At 37.6% G+C, this 18311-nt stretch overlaps 1 protein-coding gene across 1 annotated transcript in view; it reads left to right on the plus strand.

Annotated features, from left to right (window-relative positions):
- Positions 1-18311, plus strand: part of LRP1B (LDL receptor related protein 1B) — a 481313-nt gene that overhangs the window by 432596 nt on the left and 30406 nt on the right. The window contains exons 78-83 of the mRNA XM_031057232.1: positions 740-963; positions 1221-1327; positions 3066-3182; positions 5001-5174; positions 5678-5803; positions 12789-12953. Coding sequence (XP_030913092.1) covers positions 740-963; positions 1221-1327; positions 3066-3182; positions 5001-5174; positions 5678-5803; positions 12789-12953 — 913 coding nt within the window. The remainder of the gene's footprint in view (positions 1-739; positions 964-1220; positions 1328-3065; positions 3183-5000; positions 5175-5677; positions 5804-12788; positions 12954-18311) is intronic.

The raw sequence follows: 18311 nt of genomic DNA on the forward strand, positions 1-18311 counted from the left end.
CTTATGCTGGTCTTGAGGTTTTTATGATACACTGCATTCATGTTAGAAAGAGTTGGGTAATCTTATTTTACAGGTGATACTCATTTCTGCAGGAATTCCAGTAAACTTAGAGAAGCTTGTCCATATAGCTCTCCTATTTGCAATATGAACTCCTGTCCTTAGGACCATCTTTCAGAGCTAAGCCTTAATGATAATGGCAAAAAAAATAATGATAGAAATCCTGCAGTTGATAAATTTAATGTTATAATGAGTCAAGCATCTTTTATGTGTGAGGATAAATATTCATGAATACAGAGGGAATTTTATGCAGTTTTCTAAATGCAGTGATTTTCTCTACCCACTCCTCAGGATGGGCTCACACTGTTTTCACTGAGGGCTTTGGGATGGAACACCATGGAATAAAATAGATTCAGAATCTTAAAACTTCCTTTTCCTTCAGTTTCAAGTTACAGTCCAAATCACTTGTTTGCTTCAGTATCAATAGTTCAAGTAGTTGATGTCAAAGTGACTTTTCCCTAATGTGGGTAGCCTTAAACTTGAGAGAACAGATTTGAAGCATTGACTTGTTCTTCTGCATGGAATAGAAGTGTCAGCAGATCCCTCAGAGCTGAACTCCTGCAGGTTCAGTTTAAGTCTTTCCAACGCAGTGTTTCTGTAAAAAATGACACAAATCTGTGGCTGTGCAGCTGCTGTGAAAGGCCATTTCCACAAATCTGACTGCAACATCTGTTCCTTTTAGTGTCCAGAGTTCAAAAGGCCCAGGGGCATTGCTGTGGACTGGGTGGCTGGGAATATTTACTGGACTGATCATTCCCGAATGCATTGGTTCAGCTACTACACAACTCACTGGACCAGCCTCAGGTACTCCATCAATGTGGGACAGCTGAAGGGACCCAACTGCACCAGGCTCCTCACCAGCATTGCAGGAGAGCCATATGCAATTGCTGTCAATCCTAAAAAGGGGTATGTATCCTTCAACACCACTCTGATTTGGTAATTCCAATAAAATTGCAAAACGCAGCAAGGGAAAGAAAATTATGTCTGCAATTGTCTAAACTTTTCCAAGTTGTTTACTTAATTTCCTGCTCAACTTACCTAAGTGTAAAGCTAGACCTCCATTCTGCCAGGAATGTTGAAAGGCTCACAAAAATTGAGTATCAGTGAAGTGTTTGGAGGCTCTGTGCAGGCATTCAGCTTAATTTTTGTGTCTAATATTTCAGGATGATGTACTGGACAGTTATTGGGGATCGGTCTCACATAGAGGAATCATCTATGGATGGCACTCTGAGAAGGATACTGGTTCAAAAGAACCTGCAAAGACCTACAGGTAAACACCTTATTTTCCCCAAATACCTGGTACTCAATAGCTCAGGAAGATTTCAGTTTCTCAGTTAAAACAAAACAAACAAACAAACAAAAAACCCAACCTGACAAAACACCCAAGAAACAGGCATTTTCCTGTATTTACTGCCTGAAAATACTTTACTAACATCCTTCTGTGTTTTCTTCCTTTACTTCATGGTAGAAAATAGATGTTCATGGAGTTTAAAATTTTTTTGTCAGACATTTAACCATATAAAGGGAATGCAAAGAAAGAGTTCAAACTTTTAATATTTCCTCCCAAATGGGACTTTACTAATATTGTTTCCTAATATTGTTTACACTGTTCTTAAATTTATTTTCACATATGGCTTTCATATTTCAAATAAAAGGGAGTGAGAGTTTGAGCATTTGGGCTTGACTTCATAGAAGTGACTGTCACAGGAGTCTTATATGTATAAAACAAACAGAAATACTTTTATATCTGATGCCATGAAAGTACATTGAGAATGCTAGTTATGTATTAATTTGTATTTAAATATTCTCATTAAAATGCAAAGAATAATTTAAAGCTGGAAAGTGGGGACTGCTTCTACAGCATGCCCCTTACAGGTCCCATGCATCGCACAGAAATGACACGTTGTGATGCCTTCTACCAGAAATTATTCTCTTCAGCCATATCCCTGAATGCCAGCGTTTCTTTAAAAGAGGGGTTTTTTAATGGAGTTTTAAATGTAAACCTATTTCACTGGTCTGTGAGTCAGATTTTCTCCACTTCTTCTCATCTATCTGCAGCTGATTAATTTATGACCTTAAGAGGAGTATTTTCGCTGTTATGTATAATTTCTTTTGATGTATTTTTTCTGACTTACCTACTTACATAAACAGGAAGAAAAATACCTTTTGCCATTCTTATTAAAGATGCACTGCAACTTCAAAAGCTCAGAATGAAATTATTTTATGGTTTCAATATTTTCTTCAGGCTGAAGTGTTTGACATGACCTAAAATGGCATATTAACCATTTAATCTTCCTCTGTGAAGCATGGACTACTTGATTTAACTATTTAATTATTGCCTAGAGGCTAGGTATTTATAATGTCATTGATCTTTTATTCTCTTTTTTTTTCTTTTCATATACTGATGAAAATATATATAAATAGCTATATGTCTTCCAATATTGCTGTTTAAGTCTTGCAGCAGTAATGTAGTTAAAATAATCTGATTTTTAATTCTGCAAGACTGAATGGGAAGTCTTGGTGGTAAAAATGAGAACAGAATTAAATAGGTGTGGAAACAGGGTGCAAGGACTCCCTGAATTCTGAATGCCTTGTTTTTAACACCGGATCACACTGGTGCAATTGGCATATTAGATTTTGGTTGGGAGAACAGGTTAGGGGATTTGACTCTATACTTAATTCCCTCCTGGTATTTCTAGCACTACCTGCTGAGGAGAATGGGTTAGAAAAGGTGCTGACCTTGGGCAGAGTAAGGTAAAGAAAGTAAAAAACCATGGTTGCCCCAAGGGGAAGGTTCAAGTGGGAGCTGTAATATTTTATTCTCTTTGTTTTCCAGTCAAATCTTTTCACTGCAGCAATATTTTGTGTACATGAGAATATGAATGACATAAAAATGTAGAGTTATAGAAAAATACTAATTTTAGAGTAAAATGTATGTAGAGTTATAGAAAAATACTAATTTTTTCTTCAGGTTTTATGTTCCTATTTGAACTTTATCTCCCTTGTAGGTCTCGTAGTTGATCCGTTCAGCCAGCGCTTGTTCTGGGCTGATTTTGAGTTGTCTGTTATTGGCAGTGTTCTTTTTGATGGGTCCGACTCAGTTGTGTCTGTGAGCACAAAGCAAGGTATGGAGAGCCTTGGTATAACATGGTTCTCATTTTATTTTATTTTATTTCACTATTCAGAGGAACTATGCAAGCAAAAAGCAGTGATTGTTGAGTAATCTTTTGTGCTTTTGTTAGACAATGCTTCAAACATTATCCAAGCAAGTGTTTTAGATAAGATAAAGATAATTTCAGCTTTAAGATAATCTGATAAAATTACCTTAGGGGAACAAAGATTCAATGATATGTCAGATCTCCAAGTATAGGTATTACTGAGTAACATTGTGATTAATATTTAGTCTTGATCTCACTTGGACTTTTATTAGAGCTGCCTGCATTGAACTGGAGTTTTAGGGGTTGCAGAACAGTTGGTCTGAATCAGTTCTGGGAGAATAATGGGCTTGGCTTTCAGGTCAGTGAGTAATCACAGAATTCTGCTAACAGAATGTGAATGAAGAACGCTCCTTGTGATAAAAAAAAAAAAGATTCTGGTGAAGCAAACTGTTTTCAATTGCACAATGGCTTTTTAACAATTTGTTAAGTAAGAAATTTATGAAATTTGAGTAGAAAATAAAAGGAGCACATTAAAAAAAGATTTGAAAGCAGCCTTTTTGGGAGGATTGCTTAATGGGCAGCTGGTTCTGGAGAATTGTCAGGGTGTTATTATACCTGGTGCTATTGAGTGTTTGAACCCAGAATTCACCAGGATATTCTGGAATATACTAGGAGGAAACTCCCATAATCCTAATTGGGCAGAACAGGATTGAAAACATCTTATTTTGGTTTAAAAGTATTTTATTCCACAATTTGTATCAATATTCATAAATATAATTGTCTGAAAGATCACTTTGAGTGTGGGGATCTGACTACAACCTCCTCCAGCACTGGACAACAGGAAAATTGGAGGAGTTTAGAAATTGCTTTGCAATGAGACTAAAACCTTCAACCCATTGAATTAAACAGGCTAAAAGAATTAATTAGAATTCATTAATATTTTTATGAAAATGAAATACTGAGTACCAAGCACTGATAGCGTGAGAGAACAATAGGAAAAAATAAAGGCTTGTTGATGAAATTAGTTAAATACAAGGGAAATACAAAAACATTTTTAGAGTAAATGGAGAAAATAGCAGGCACAAGGTATCACAAGGAATATATTGTGATTCTTTATGGCTTCGGGAAGAGATGCATCTCAGGCAAAGAAGTTTTAGTTAGAAGCCATTTCCCTATTGAGGGCAAATGTGAAATTCTACAGCCAGTTGTACATAGAAAATCCAACTGGTGGCCTAAGAGGCCCTCAGAGCTCTTAAAAATGAGGAGTTGGTAGAGCTGATTTCTTTTGCATTAATTTACTATAATTATGAATTAAAACAAGTGTAGTACAAAAAACTAGCATTTCAAATATGTTAGGAAGGAGCTGAAGAAATGTTTTGTCAGAATAATTTCTTTGATGTGAAGCAAAATGACCTCTTTCTTCCTTGTCACATACATCTAGTTAAAGTGTTGTACCTAAGGTGCGACAACTAGAACAAGTCTGCTCTAATTAGTGAGTTGTTACTCCAGAGTTTCTTTTTTTTCAATTATCAGCCAGTTTCTGAAACTCAATTGTGTGGAAAACTGATAAAAATCTTGAAATTTAAGTTGTCTGCAAAATGGGAAGGGTTCCTTTGAGGAAGATTGCTTTTTTAAAAGTAATTTTTGTGAGGACCAAGCAAGCTGTCTGAAAAAAAATGTCCTTAGGTGTTAATCACAGTAATGAATTGAAGTTTTTATTTTAAAAAGTTATTTATTACTTGAATATGAATATGTATTTGTGTTTACTATCCATTTTTATTCAAGGTTTACTGCATCCACATAGAATTGACATTTTTGAGGATTACATATATGGAGCAGGCCCTAAAAATGGTGCATTTAGAGTGCACAAATTTGGCAAGAGCCTTGTAGAATATCTAAGTGTGGATGTTGATAAAGCAAAAAGTGCCTTGGTTTTTCACCGCTACAAACAAACGGACTGTGAGTAAGCATAATTACTGTAAATACTTTAAATTCAGCCTCAGGGGGGAAAAGTAACCAAGTTGTGTAAACATAAACCAGAGCATGATTGTACAAACTGAAAATAGATTTAGTCATATTTTTTTATATAATTTTGCACCCATTTGAAAGGACACTGGACAAGTTTGTACACAAATGCCTTTTGTACCTGCACTGTAACTGAGATATAAAAAAAATTAGAAGAGAGATGAATAGCAATCCCTCTAGCCAGAAGCAGATGAAATTTTTTACTCCATGTTACCAATAGATTTTTTGGTAATGGAATAAATTCTGTCCTTCTGTGGGTCTTCCATTGGTGTTGAGGGAATGTGTTCACAGACTTGAGGCTGTTGATGTCCTGGAAGTGGAAGTGTATCAGAACTTTTGTATCCAATTATTTATCTTTTCTTAGCTTTAGAACATAGTTCAAATTTTTTTTAATTAAAAAAAAATCAATATCTCTAATATTTTGTCTTTTTAAACAGTGCCTAACCCCTGCCTGGGCCTGACGTGTGAATTCATTTGTTTGCTCAACCCTTCTGGTGCAACATGTGCTTGTCCAGAAGGAAAGGCATTGATGAATGGAACATGCATTGATCAGAGCCTCCTAGGTAGGTACTGAAAACTGCAGGAAAACCAGAAAATAAACAGCTGGTCAGTTTTGGTCATTGCAAAAGGCCAGGCTGGCTGTGAGTGCAGAGTTTTGTGATGTTCAGTACACACATTAATTAGCTGAAACTGAAAGGTGAAGAAGCAAAATGCTTGATTCAAAAAAATACCTCCCCTGCTAATATTCATCAAAATGAAGAATGAGCTTTCAGCTTAACTGATACAAGATGATTAAAAGTGAGTGGGTATAAATACTGACCAAAAGAAGTTTGAAAAACACTGAGGTGTTTTGGATCCCAAATTAAACGTGAGTCACTCAGGAGAAAAAAACACTGCAGCAGTGGTGAAAGGCAGTGAGAGCAACAGAGCAAATAATAATGACTTTGAAGTAACAAAGAAAGGAAAAAAACCTGCAGCATTTTTATCTAAAATTATATATTCTGGGAACCTCTCTAATGACTAATACTGAGACACAAGAAACCAGAATTCATGAGAAAAGAGCCTCTAAGTTCTTGCTGTGTTTTAGGGATGGGGAGGGAATCTTTTCCATAGAAGATTATTAAGAACTTTAAAATGTCTTCACTCTAATTTAGGCCAAACCTTGCTTGGTCATGCTGCTGCAATTATTTCTTAGCCAGCTTGATTTTTTTAATGTCCTAGAAATCACAGAGTAGCATTTCTTGTATGCATTATGTGTATGAGAATGTTTTTCTGATGTTTAACTCCAGGCTCAGAAGTGTAAGTGATGGGTATTTTGGTGAGATTCTCTGTGCTTAGTGTGCTCAATTTAGCAATTAAGTTAATTTACCTGAAATGTCGTAATTCTCTGGAGAAAATCTCATTGATCTATATTGCCTAGGCTTTAAGTATTGAATTAGCAGGACTGTGTTTTAGTGGTTCATGATGTGGTATTAATAAAACTCTCCAATTCTGAACACCCTCCCTGCCCCTCCAAGTGTCAGCTCTTTGTCCATCTCAGGTGGACACATGTCAAGAATTTCTGCTGTTACAGCACCACCTAAAAATTATTTCAAACTACCCATGTTTACTACTTAGATGTTGAAGAATGGACAAATAGAAGAAATGTGGTTTTCCCTGCTGACTTGTACCAGTTTGTACTCATAATTTCAGTAATGCTCTATTTCTACTAGTGGGCAAAGGATTATGCTGTGGTAATGTTTTCAGGAATGGGTGTTTTTATTAAAGAGAGATCTGAAGAGGTTTTTAAATGACTTGTTATAAATTTTTATGGGTAGACAGAAAATGCCTAGAGAAGCATTTTTAATATATTGATAATTTTCAGTACCTTCCCATGGCTGCAATATCTGTTATGACTTTTTAAAGGGCTGCTGAATAAGTGCTTTCTTAGTTTTTTGTTTACAATCATATTTCAAGTAATGCCTATTGTAGGTTTTTTCTTACTTTTTTTCATCTGTGTTATTTTTGTAATAGTAGACTGCAAGTTTTGTAGTATCACAGATTACAAATTATGAATTGAAACTTCTGTAGTACTCTCTAATAATTTTTGCACTATTTTTATTTTTTTTTAAGTGTTAGGTTTTAAGTGTTTGTCTCTTGCTGAGACTCCACTTCAGCTGGCAAGGACCAACAGAGATTTCTGGAAAGATCAGAGCTGACCCCAAGATCAGCATCTTGAACTGATACAGGTTTATAATTAAAGGCTGACTGACAGTCACTTGCCACTAATAGCCTGCAAAGAAATGAAAAATCAATTTATAAATTATTTCCTTTAGGAGGTTATACAGGATGGAATAAAAACTAGGTGCTGCAGTTTTCTTTTCTGATGAAGATCTAGAAAATGTATGTGAAATATTCCAGACATTCACCTTGTTTTAAGCTATTCAGAACATTTTTGGCACAGTTAAGGATGGCAATAACCCAAAACAGAACATCCTGCCTTACTTGACTGTTTATTGTTGAAGGGTGACCTAACAATCCAAAGGGAGTTTATACAGACATATTTTTTTCTGTTTATCTGCAATAAAATCCTAATTCAAAGTCAGTCAAAATATTTTTGTTGATTTTGGTCGTCTTCTGGTTTTTGAGGCATTCTGGTTTTATTGTGATTGCACACAGCTATTTTAGGTCATGTAAGAAATCTTTTACTCTTAGAAATTAGTAGCAATTGTGGATATCAAGAACTTGTAGGGTTGAACTGTACTTTTTGATTAATATATAATTCAAGTTACAGTAGAAAGTAGTAGGATCTTGAATATTCATAATATTTTTAATGATTTTCAGTGTCTTTTAAGTATTTTTAAATGCAGTAAGGAAACTACTGATAGTTTCTAGTTTCTCTGTCCATGACTTGGCAGAGCCAAAACAGGACAGCCATCTCCATTTCAATTCAATTTCTTCTTAAGTCTGTCTACCATAAAGGTTGGTGACTGCAAGATAATCTCAGTCTTGCTCTGTTCCTTGTGTTACATCCCAAAATCTGGCTCAGATTCTTGTTCATAGGACTGTTCAGTTTCTTCCTTTTCTTTTTTTTTTTTTAATCAGAAGAAAATTAGCTGAGTCTTAAAATTCTGCATACTGCTACTCCTGCCTTGGTCCATTGGTTTTTTTTTCTTCATGAGCCCTACATGAGGAATGTTAAATACTGACTTTCTGTAGGACTGAATCCAGATTGCTTCAGACAGCTGTTTCCCCTGCACCTCAAGCAACTGAGGAGAAACAGCTTCTGGGTTTGATTTGGAGTTTTCAAGCTGGAGTCATTACAACATATGGGTTTGTTGCATCACTGAGAATGTTTTTTTCATAACAGAGTGAGTACAAGTTCCAGTGTTTTCTGAGATAAGCTCCCATTCATTTCTCCCTGGAAAAAAAAAAAAACCAGACCAGAATTTTTTTGGGGTTTATGTATGGACTGAAACAGGCTGGACTTTTTCAGTTTAGAAGCCACCCTTTAGTTTTCCTAAAGGAAAGAGCAGAGTATCACCTCATTTTCCTAAAAGAGACCCCTGGATTTGCATCCATTTGGTTTCTTGTATCTAATTGTCTGTAGCACAATGAAGCTGAAAATGTACCCAGAGGATGAGAATGGAGAGAATTGCACTGGAGGAAGACATTGAGTCCCACAGCTGAAGGAGCAGGATAATGAACACTTCCAAGAGTTCCCTGTTCTGGAGCCTCACACTTATCACTTTCGTCTTAATAGGGGAACATTTCTGCTCTTTTGGTTGAATGGAAAGCCTGAGGAAAGAATTCCAAAGACTCAGAGCTGGTGTTGCTTCTGAACAGGGATGAAACATTTAATTTATCACGTTGCTTCCCTCAGCACATCTCTGTGGGGACTTGCCCACTGCATACAGAGATTGCAGGCAGAGAAGTGGCTTTGCCTGGGGTTGGGGAGGTTCATCCCTGTGTGCCTTCTTTTTCAACCCCAAAGTCTGCCTCAGGGAGGAGGAGCTACTGCAGTTTGGTCCATGGTTATCTTCTTGGGTGTTCTACTGCTTTTCCAGACTTCTTAGATGTTAGAAAACCAAGGGTCACAAAGAAATCTGCTTCTGGTTTGGAAACAAAAAAAAATCTGTTTACAGCATTTCTTCTGTATTTACAAAGGGGTCATTGTTGGGAGGGTTGTTTCCCAGTGCAGAAGAGAATGGGTGCCAGTTAGATTTTCACACTGTGCATTATTTTCATAGCCATCCTCTCCCTTTTAAAATGGTAAAGAAAACAGATGTTTTAAGAGGAAAAAAAATGTGAAGGGAAAACAAAAAGGAGCATCTGTGTTACAGCCTTCAGACAAAATCTGGGGAGAACAACTTGTTCTGATACTTTTCAGCATATGGCAAATTGGCAGGTGTAGTACAACTCTCATCTGAAGGAAGATTTATAGAACTTTACCTCAACATTAGAACTCTGCTCTCTGTCTTTATTAGGTGCATTCAGCTCAGTAAAGGATGAGCTATACCTTTGTCCGAGGGAGAGCCAAGATCTTTCTCCCCCATGGGATGAGTATTTCCCAGTGTGGGGGGAAGTGTTTTTTATCCCAGAGAATGTAGATCCTAAACCCTGTGCTCTGTAACATCATCTCCCTATTTAAGTTGTCTAGTCCAGAAATTGGGGGATACTTCAAAAAGGAGAAAATAGCAAAAAGATGCATTTCTCTCAAGAAAGAATAGGGTTGTTATAGAAATGCCAGTAAAAGGTGTGTCTTGTGTAAGTGGGGGGAGAGGAGTGGAATATCAAAAAATTGAACAAGGGAAAGAAAAAAATACCAGCAAAGCTTTGATTTGCTGTTTTATCAGTGTTTCCTCTTTGTAAGTTTTTCCTTTTGCTTCCAGTAAAAGGGAAGAGTCAACGATGAATCTGATAAGATAAAGTCTGTTAATGTTTGTGTCAAACAGTTTTAGTGGGAAGAAAATCATAAGAGAAATGTCAAATCAAAATTCTTTGATTATGCATTAAAGATGTGAAGATTGAAACAGGCAAAACAGGGCAGCAGAAGACTAAATATCCACATTAGAGGAGAATATATAAAATTACATTATCTGTAATCCTTTCTTTCTTTCATGTTAGAGAGATTCAGTAGCTGGACTAGAGGTAGCATAAGAAGTGAAATGATGTACCTCTGTCATTTCAGAAGTGAAAGGAGTAGCTGAGAGGTCTTTTAAGTCTGGGTTTAGCAAGCTCAGAGCAACATTGAAGACTGGAGTTAGAAACTTTTCTGATCTTGTCTTTTTAAAAAGTTTGTTCCAAGGGTGGGTACTTGCTAGAACTGTTCCCACTTCTTCCTTCTGAGGTATTTATTCAGTAATTCCAATTAACTGTATTCAGCTTTTTCTAGTAATTCTTTGTAATTTTCTCCTGTATTCCTTTTCTTCCTGTCTTCTCCTGTGGAACCATTCTTCTCATGTTTCCCACACAAAGGCAGGCATGTCATCCCCTTTTTGTACTCAGCTGATGTGAATCAGTGTAATTTGTTTCTTGTATTTACCTCCAGACAACAAAGCAGCAGCATTAAACCCCATACATTGTTCAAGTCTAATACACTATTTTAAAACTGCCTTTTCCATTGCATCTTTCAATCCTCTTTCTCAGCTTATTGAAAGTCCAAAATTGCTCTATTACCATTTCTCTGTTCCATATTAGAGTTGTACTGAGACTCTTGAATTTAAAATGTTTCATAGAGAACAAAATCAGTAGTCATTTCCATTTTTTCTCCAAATTTTATATCTTAATTCTGTGGAATTGCTCTAAAAGAGAAATCGAACATGTTTTTAATGCACTATCAGAAAGGTTCATAAAAATGAGCAGTTGTCTGTACATCACTGTTATTTATTCTGTTTTTGCCAAGTTCTGCTCCATAAACTCATGACTAATGATAAGTAAAACAGATAAAATAAGCAAAACAAAAATAGACCTTCTCTCCAATAAGATATGCTACATTATCCATTCAAACAACTTCTGTAATGAGTAACTGAAGAACAGTTCATGGAACATCAAAGGATTTAATGAACCACCCAAATTAATAAAACACTGAAGCATCCTCAAACTCCCAAATACAAAGTAGCTTTCTTACAGCAATTGTATAAGTACAGAGGGCATACCAAAAAATCAAGTGAAAACAGGATTTAATATTTTTATTGTACCACTCATGAAATAATGAGGCACCAGTCAGTCCATCAGGGGAAATTTAAGATTTGCTGCCTAGTTGCAGCTTAATTTTAGAAAGGTACAATTATCTGAAAGATGACAGTTTCCAGAAGTTTTGTTTAAATAGGTTCCATCCCAGGTTTTATGTCAACATTGCTAAACTCTGCGCTTGCTGCACAATATGTTTCTTTGAAACTCAAAGGAGGTGCTGTGCCTGTGCCATGCCAGTCAGTGTTGGACCTCAACCAGAAGGGGACAAACAGGAATCTGGACTTTTTTCATTACTTGTTTGACTAAAGCAGATGAATTCAGCAACACTCCTGCAGTGGATGTATTATTGAAAAGTTCTTGGTATTTGTGGCATCTCTCTTGTTTAAAGCCATGTTGGCTAAATTCCTGGATTAGTTAAGAAGCAGTCTGGCTTCACAAGATTGTTTTGCTGTGTGACAAATGAAGTCTAATTGGTAAAAGCATGATTTGGGCTGGAAAGGTGCTTTTCTGCTTCTTTAGGTTACGGTTGTTTGTATGTTTGAGTGTTGTATGTATGCTCATCTATAATTAATTTGCTGCTGTTATCATTGAGTGATTTTGTACCTTGTTCATTGAAATTAATAGAGGTTTACTGTTCAAAGTGTTTCTAAGAGAGGCAGAACTCTAATTATAAAAGATCTTTACATGAAGAGTGAATCTGGCCTGATCAGAGTTTGTGTCCCTCCCCTTTTACCTCATCACATAAGAAATGTGATTGCAGAGCTGCAGGCAGCTTCCCTTCTCAGGGATTTTACAGTCTGAGCAGAAAAAAATAAATTAACAGAAAATATGAATTAGGAGCAACAAGTTTGTGTGCAAATGCCAATTTTGGAAGAGGATTTAAAGGCTAAATAATTTCCTTTTAAATATTTTGGTCCTTTTAAATATTCTGGTCAGGGCTTAGTTAAGAAGGCTGTTGGTTAGCAGAGAGTGTGGAAGAGAAATCCAAAAAAGGCTAATAAAAAAGGACTGAGGTTACCAGAAAATGACCGAGAAGTTTTCCGAGGTCTCCCAGATGAAACCAACATTGAATTTTGCAATTCTCAGACTTGGAATTGTAGTTTCAAACAAGAATTCATACCATCATTACTCACTTAGATCCTAGGGAGGCCAACCTCCCTGTGCCATGAGAGAACTCCAGGGTTTATGGTCTCCAAATTTTGGGGTTTTTCTGTCACTGTGCAAACAGAAGGAATAGATCACTTTCTCAATTCTGAAAAGTGATATTTTGCCCCTCACTGAGAGAGATCCATGGCTGTGTTTGAGGCAAGGCTCTGTTTTGCCATTCCATGGAGCTGGGGATGTTGAAGCTCTGTGTGTGTGTTCTTGCTGCAGATGACAGCTGTAAATTAACCTGTGAGAACGGAGGGAAGTGCATCATAAATGAGAAGGGGGACGCCCGGTGCCACTGCTGGCCAAGCTACTCTGGTGAAAGGTGTGAAACCAACCACTGCTACAACTACTGCCAGAATGGAGGAACCTGTGGGGCCTCTCTCCTTGGTGAGGATTTCTGAACAGCTCTGTCTTGACCTGCATGAAATACTTGAATTTGTTCCTTTTAATTTTTTTTCCTTTTTCTCTTTATTTGCTTTGTCTGTGCTTAAACAATATGCAAAAAAAAAAAAAATTGCAGCATATTCCCCACATATTCTTTGTAATCAATAGGGATTTACATTTACTTATCTGGGTGTTTCAGCATAATTAAACTGTAGACAAGGAAAGGCAGAATAAAAGTAAATATTCAATGTAATGACACGTGTTGTGGTGTAGCAAAATGTCCAGTCAAACTACATCTACAACAAGTCCGGATTTTTTCTTTAAATTTATGTCAGTTCACCCCCTAAATTTATATGTACATACACAAACATATTTGCTTAAATACCTGACCTCAGTGTTTTACCTTTGTCTTACTGGGTTCACTAAATAGGAATTTTACTCACCTTTCTCAGGAAGACTTTTTTGATGAAAACTCAGATCCTTCATTTTTCCTGAAGGAATTTGAAATTACATCTTCTGAGTTCAGGGGGTTTATCCTGTTAAAAAGCAGGAATTTGATAATTGGTCTTTGTCCCTAACACATAGGCTTTTGTATTTTTTATAGTGTTTGGGCTACAGAGGAAAAGTGTCAAAATAAGTCCTCTAAAATGTAGCAATTCTGTGAGAAAGGAGAAGTAGAACTCTATTTTCTGCTTCAGGGAATATTTAAATATTTGATTCAAAATACAAGAGCTGGAGAAGAGTTTGCTGCCTCCTTCTCAGAAGCTTTCATCTGCTTAAGATGCTGTGAACCATTTTTTCCTGTGTGATGAAGTGGCCACCACCCTCTGAACAAAAGCCCAGGCACCTGACCTGGAGAAGTTTGTGACTGCTCATCAGAGATTCCTCCCTGTAATGCAGAATTCTGTATCTGAGTCTCTGTGGCAGAGAGGGCTTAGATTGTAAAGATTTCCATTGCATTCCTTACTAATTAACCTATGTAAGCCTATGTAATTTGCTAATTGAGCCCCACTTGCTGGCTTCTCTGGAGCCTCCTCCCATTGACTGAGGCGTGGTAGCAAAATTCCAAGTGAATGCAAGTCTAGTCATTTATTCTTTCAGTTCTGACTCGTTGAGGGTTAATAATGTTGTTCATAATAATGACTAAATATCAGAAAATGAGAACTACTTGTACTGGAAGTTGATGAATTGGACTTTAAACTGCTCCTAACAGCTGATGGAACTACTGGCACAAGTGATAAGCAGCGATTTTTATCAATGTGGTGGGATCAATAAATGCTAAGTGAGGACGTGCAAGTGAGTGGAAGTGATGGTTCAAATGGTGTGCAGAGCTTCCTCATCATCTGAAGAGAGGATGTTTATTCCCACATTTTTACATGTCTGGCATCTAATTGATTCTTTTGTGGGGTTAAAAGGCTTAATAAAATTAATAACTTGGCTCCTGGAACTCAGCTCTGTTGTGAGTCCTGCAGAGACCCCAGGGTTTTATTTAATCCTTTTTTTTTGGCAGTAGCCACAGGGCTCACTCACCTCCAGCAGTTTGTTTTCCCTCTCCCAGGCAGCTCACACTTGCTGTGCTCACACAGCTATGCTATTGCATGGATATTTTTAATTTTCATTTGCTAAATCCAGCCTCTGAAGTCTCTCAGCCTTGCTAAAACAATTAGTGCAGTAGGTTTTGCCGCCAGTGGGTTGAGGCAAGATATGAGCAGGGTCTACAATACACTTTGTTGAATTCTTAACATGGGCCTGGAGATGAGGGAATCAGCCTGGGCAGGGCAGAAATCAGCCTGGGGAGGGCAGGAATCAGGCTGATCATCAGGAATCAGCCTGATGCTTGGTCCCAAATGGAATGATGTGTCTGCACTAAAGTGCATCAGGAGAGCCAGCGTGGGTATCACCACCATCCACATTTCATTGTTCAGCTGCCTGATTTGGGGGGATCTGAACCTTTAACAGCAGCTGAAGTTTATTGCAGCACACATGACCAAAGTGTGCCTTTAAGAGCTGAGCCCAGCACAGAGCTGGTTCTGATGGCTGTACCTGTGCACACCCACTGATAGGAGTATTCTTCTGCTGTGCTGGCTCCCTCTAGTTTCATCAAATTTTTAACAGCCATATTTCAAGTTAACCAGATGTCCTATCTGCCATTTCCAATTCATGAGGGTGGCTGTGCCTTGGAGCCCACACCATAACTTTCATGTGCTGGAAGTGTGGAAAAAAGACCTTGTATCTTTCTAAATCACAGTGACTCCATCCAATATTCCAGATAAAATGTTCAGGTTGATGTGCATCTCATCTTCCTTGCATGCATAGCCCCTGGACCTGGTAAATATTCTATTAGGAGGAAATCTCTATTTCTTATCAGGCTGTATTTCTTATCTCTATCAGTCCATAAATCGTGTGGTACTGAAACAAACTAGCATGCCAGTGAGATGCCCCTTATCACAGTTTAATCTAGCCCATGATGTACTAAGGCTGCTACATGTTTTACAGAGAGAAGTTACACTGGCCCCCCCCGCCCAGAGCATTGAAAAATGTAATTAAACCAAGAAAGCTTAATTCCTCAAGTGTTTTTGCAGCAACCATTTAGTCCTTCCAGTTGGATACACAGCCCTTGAACTGGGCAGGGCACTTTTAGCCCCAGAGCATGGACAAGCCCTCTGCAGTGGGATTGAGGGTGTGAAATCCAGACCAGCCTTCTCCTTGTCTCAGCCCTCCAGGCAGAGCTGAGCTGCTGAGCCAAGCTCAAGTGAGAGTTGTTAGTCTGTCGTTACTTTAGTCTTGCGCTTTTCTACACATAGAAATGAAAACTTCCTTTATTACCAGGAATTGCTGTTTCTCATTAATGGTTTTAGAACTTCAGCATTATATTTTGTCTAGATTTGTAGTTTGTCCTACCAGGTTGGTCTGTCTGACAGCAATAGAATCACAGCATCTTTAAGACTGGAAAAGACCTCTGAGGTTGAGCCCAGCCCTTAACCCAGCTCTGCCAGGTCCCCCGTTAAACCAGGTGACACAGCCTTTAAATCCCTGTGTTCCAATAGGTATATTGCAAACTGATTTTTGTAAACTCCTTCAATCTCTGTGAAGTATGAGATTACTATTTTGAAATTAAGTCAGCTCAGTATCACTTGACTTTGATCTGCTGTGCTGTTGCTGTCTGTGCTCACAAACACCTCCTCAACAAGCAGCAGTCATCCTTCTGATCCATTATACATCTGACTCATCAAACTGACCTGCTAAACTCATGCAATCAAGTTCTGCATGTTTTCCCAACCTTGCCTTTTCTTAAAGTGTATTTTTGTTCAAAATGATGACAATTTTTCCTCTGGAAGTTGCAGGAGCCATATGTGTACCAGTGCCAATCTAAACCCATCTGCAAAATACAAATAACCTGTGATCATTTCAAAGTACAAATGACCTGTGATCATTTCAGCTTGCTTGACCCTCTCTTTCTTGGAGGCTTGAATTGCCCTTGTCAGTTCTGACACGTCATTCTAACAGCTTTGGTGCAGTCAATCTCACAAGTGTCATTTTGTACACATGGCCTCTGGAGAGCTTAGGGGCTGCCAGCAATTTTAGCCTCGTGAGATGATGCTTCCAAAGGGTCCCCACAGCTGGAAGCTTCGCCAGGAGTCAGGGAATTTCCTTACTGATCATTTCTGGCTCAAAAAATGAGGAGATTTCCTGGGAATGAACCTTGCTTCATATTCTGATCCAAATAAGATGGTGCAGCACACAAAATACTCTTCTGGTGAATGTGTGTGTTCTAGTGAATGTGTACATCCTCTTCTCTTCCCCCAACTAATATAGAATAGTAATGTGATAACTAATTAAGTAAATTGCAGAGTATTACTAATTTTTTTAAAACATGATTGTGCTAAATCTTTGCTGGATGTGTTAAGTTGTAGAACCTCATTATCTGCCCACAAATGTTAATTTGTTAAACAAATCCCACTGGCAATTCAGGGATTATTCACTGTTGGCTTACTTACTGCTAAGCCTTTTGGCAAATTCCTATGTGAATGTTATATAGCCAGAGATTGGAGCAGCTTTAATTAAAATTTATAAGTTTACGACAGTTGTATTGAACTACAATAATTGAACAAAGAAAATGTCATCAGTTAATTAAAAGTACACATCTGAGACATGTAATTAAAAGTTTAGGTGTAATAATGAACACTTTCCAGTAAGCCAAATTAATGGGAATTTGGGCAAAAAAAAGTCACTGTTGCCATAAAAGCACACTGTGTTTCTCCATGTAGTTTAAAGTAAAAATATTGCAGGAATTGTTTGCTGATTGTCTAAGGTATGTCTAATCATACAAAATTGTGATGTTTGTATCAAAACAAGTGAAAAAAAAAAGCTTTTCCTTTAAATGAAAATGCATTAAATAGTCTGAAAGAATCACTGTGTATGAAGCAGGTATTATTCTGTACTCTATTTTATGAGCAAAACAAGGTGATTTGGTGCCTCCTGGAAACACTGCCAGTGAAGAAACTGTTTTGCTGATGCCACATCAGTCCCGGGAGTTTCCCATGGTGCTGCCAGCAGGACAGGGACCGTGGGCAGTGTGAGGGTGGTGTTTCCCTGGAGCTGATCCCAGCAGAACCACCAGCACCAGCACCAGCACCAGCACCAGCACCAGCACCAGCACTGGAAAGAGCAGTCCCTGAGACTCCTCAGAGATAGTTAGAAATTGTTATTTTCTCCTTTCCAATAACACAGAGAGACTCTGTAGCTGTTGGGATAGATCCCAATCAGCTCACCTACTAATTATCTTCAATGATGCAGCTTCTCTCCACTCCGATTGTTTCAGTAGAGCTAATTATGGTTCATCAGCCACACAGAAATGAATTATTGTGGTTCCCACAGACTGCTGATAACAACTCCAAAGGACAAGATACTGCTTGCAGAAAGCTCATGTAGAGCCACCTCCTTTTCTTAACTAGTGACAGCAAGTTAAATATTGAAATTAATTGTGCATATTCACACATAGGGACTTCAAAACACACATTTCTGGTAGTGAATGTACCAGTGACTGGAAGAAATAAATAATGTAGGTTTTGGTGAAGACATTTATCTGGATGGTCTCAGTTTTCAAAACTTGCAGAAAGCTTCCAAAAGTATGATACTGACCTAGGTTTTAATTATTTTTTAAATTTTTTCAAACTTTATATGGTTATTGAAAATGCAGAGTATTTCTCTGTTGCTTAGGCAATATCTTGAATGAAAATTGATCTCCTTAGAATTCTAATCCTTGGAAAATATATATAAATATAAGCATAAGATATATGAATGAATTCCCAAGTCACCCACATATTACAGAGAAAGTATCTTAACCAAGATATTTCTGAG

The sequence above is a fragment of the Geospiza fortis genome, unplaced genomic scaffold (assembly GCF_000277835.1).
Source record: "Geospiza fortis unplaced genomic scaffold, GeoFor_1.0 scaffold112, whole genome shotgun sequence".
Taxonomy (NCBI): Eukaryota; Metazoa; Chordata; class Aves; order Passeriformes; family Thraupidae; genus Geospiza; species Geospiza fortis.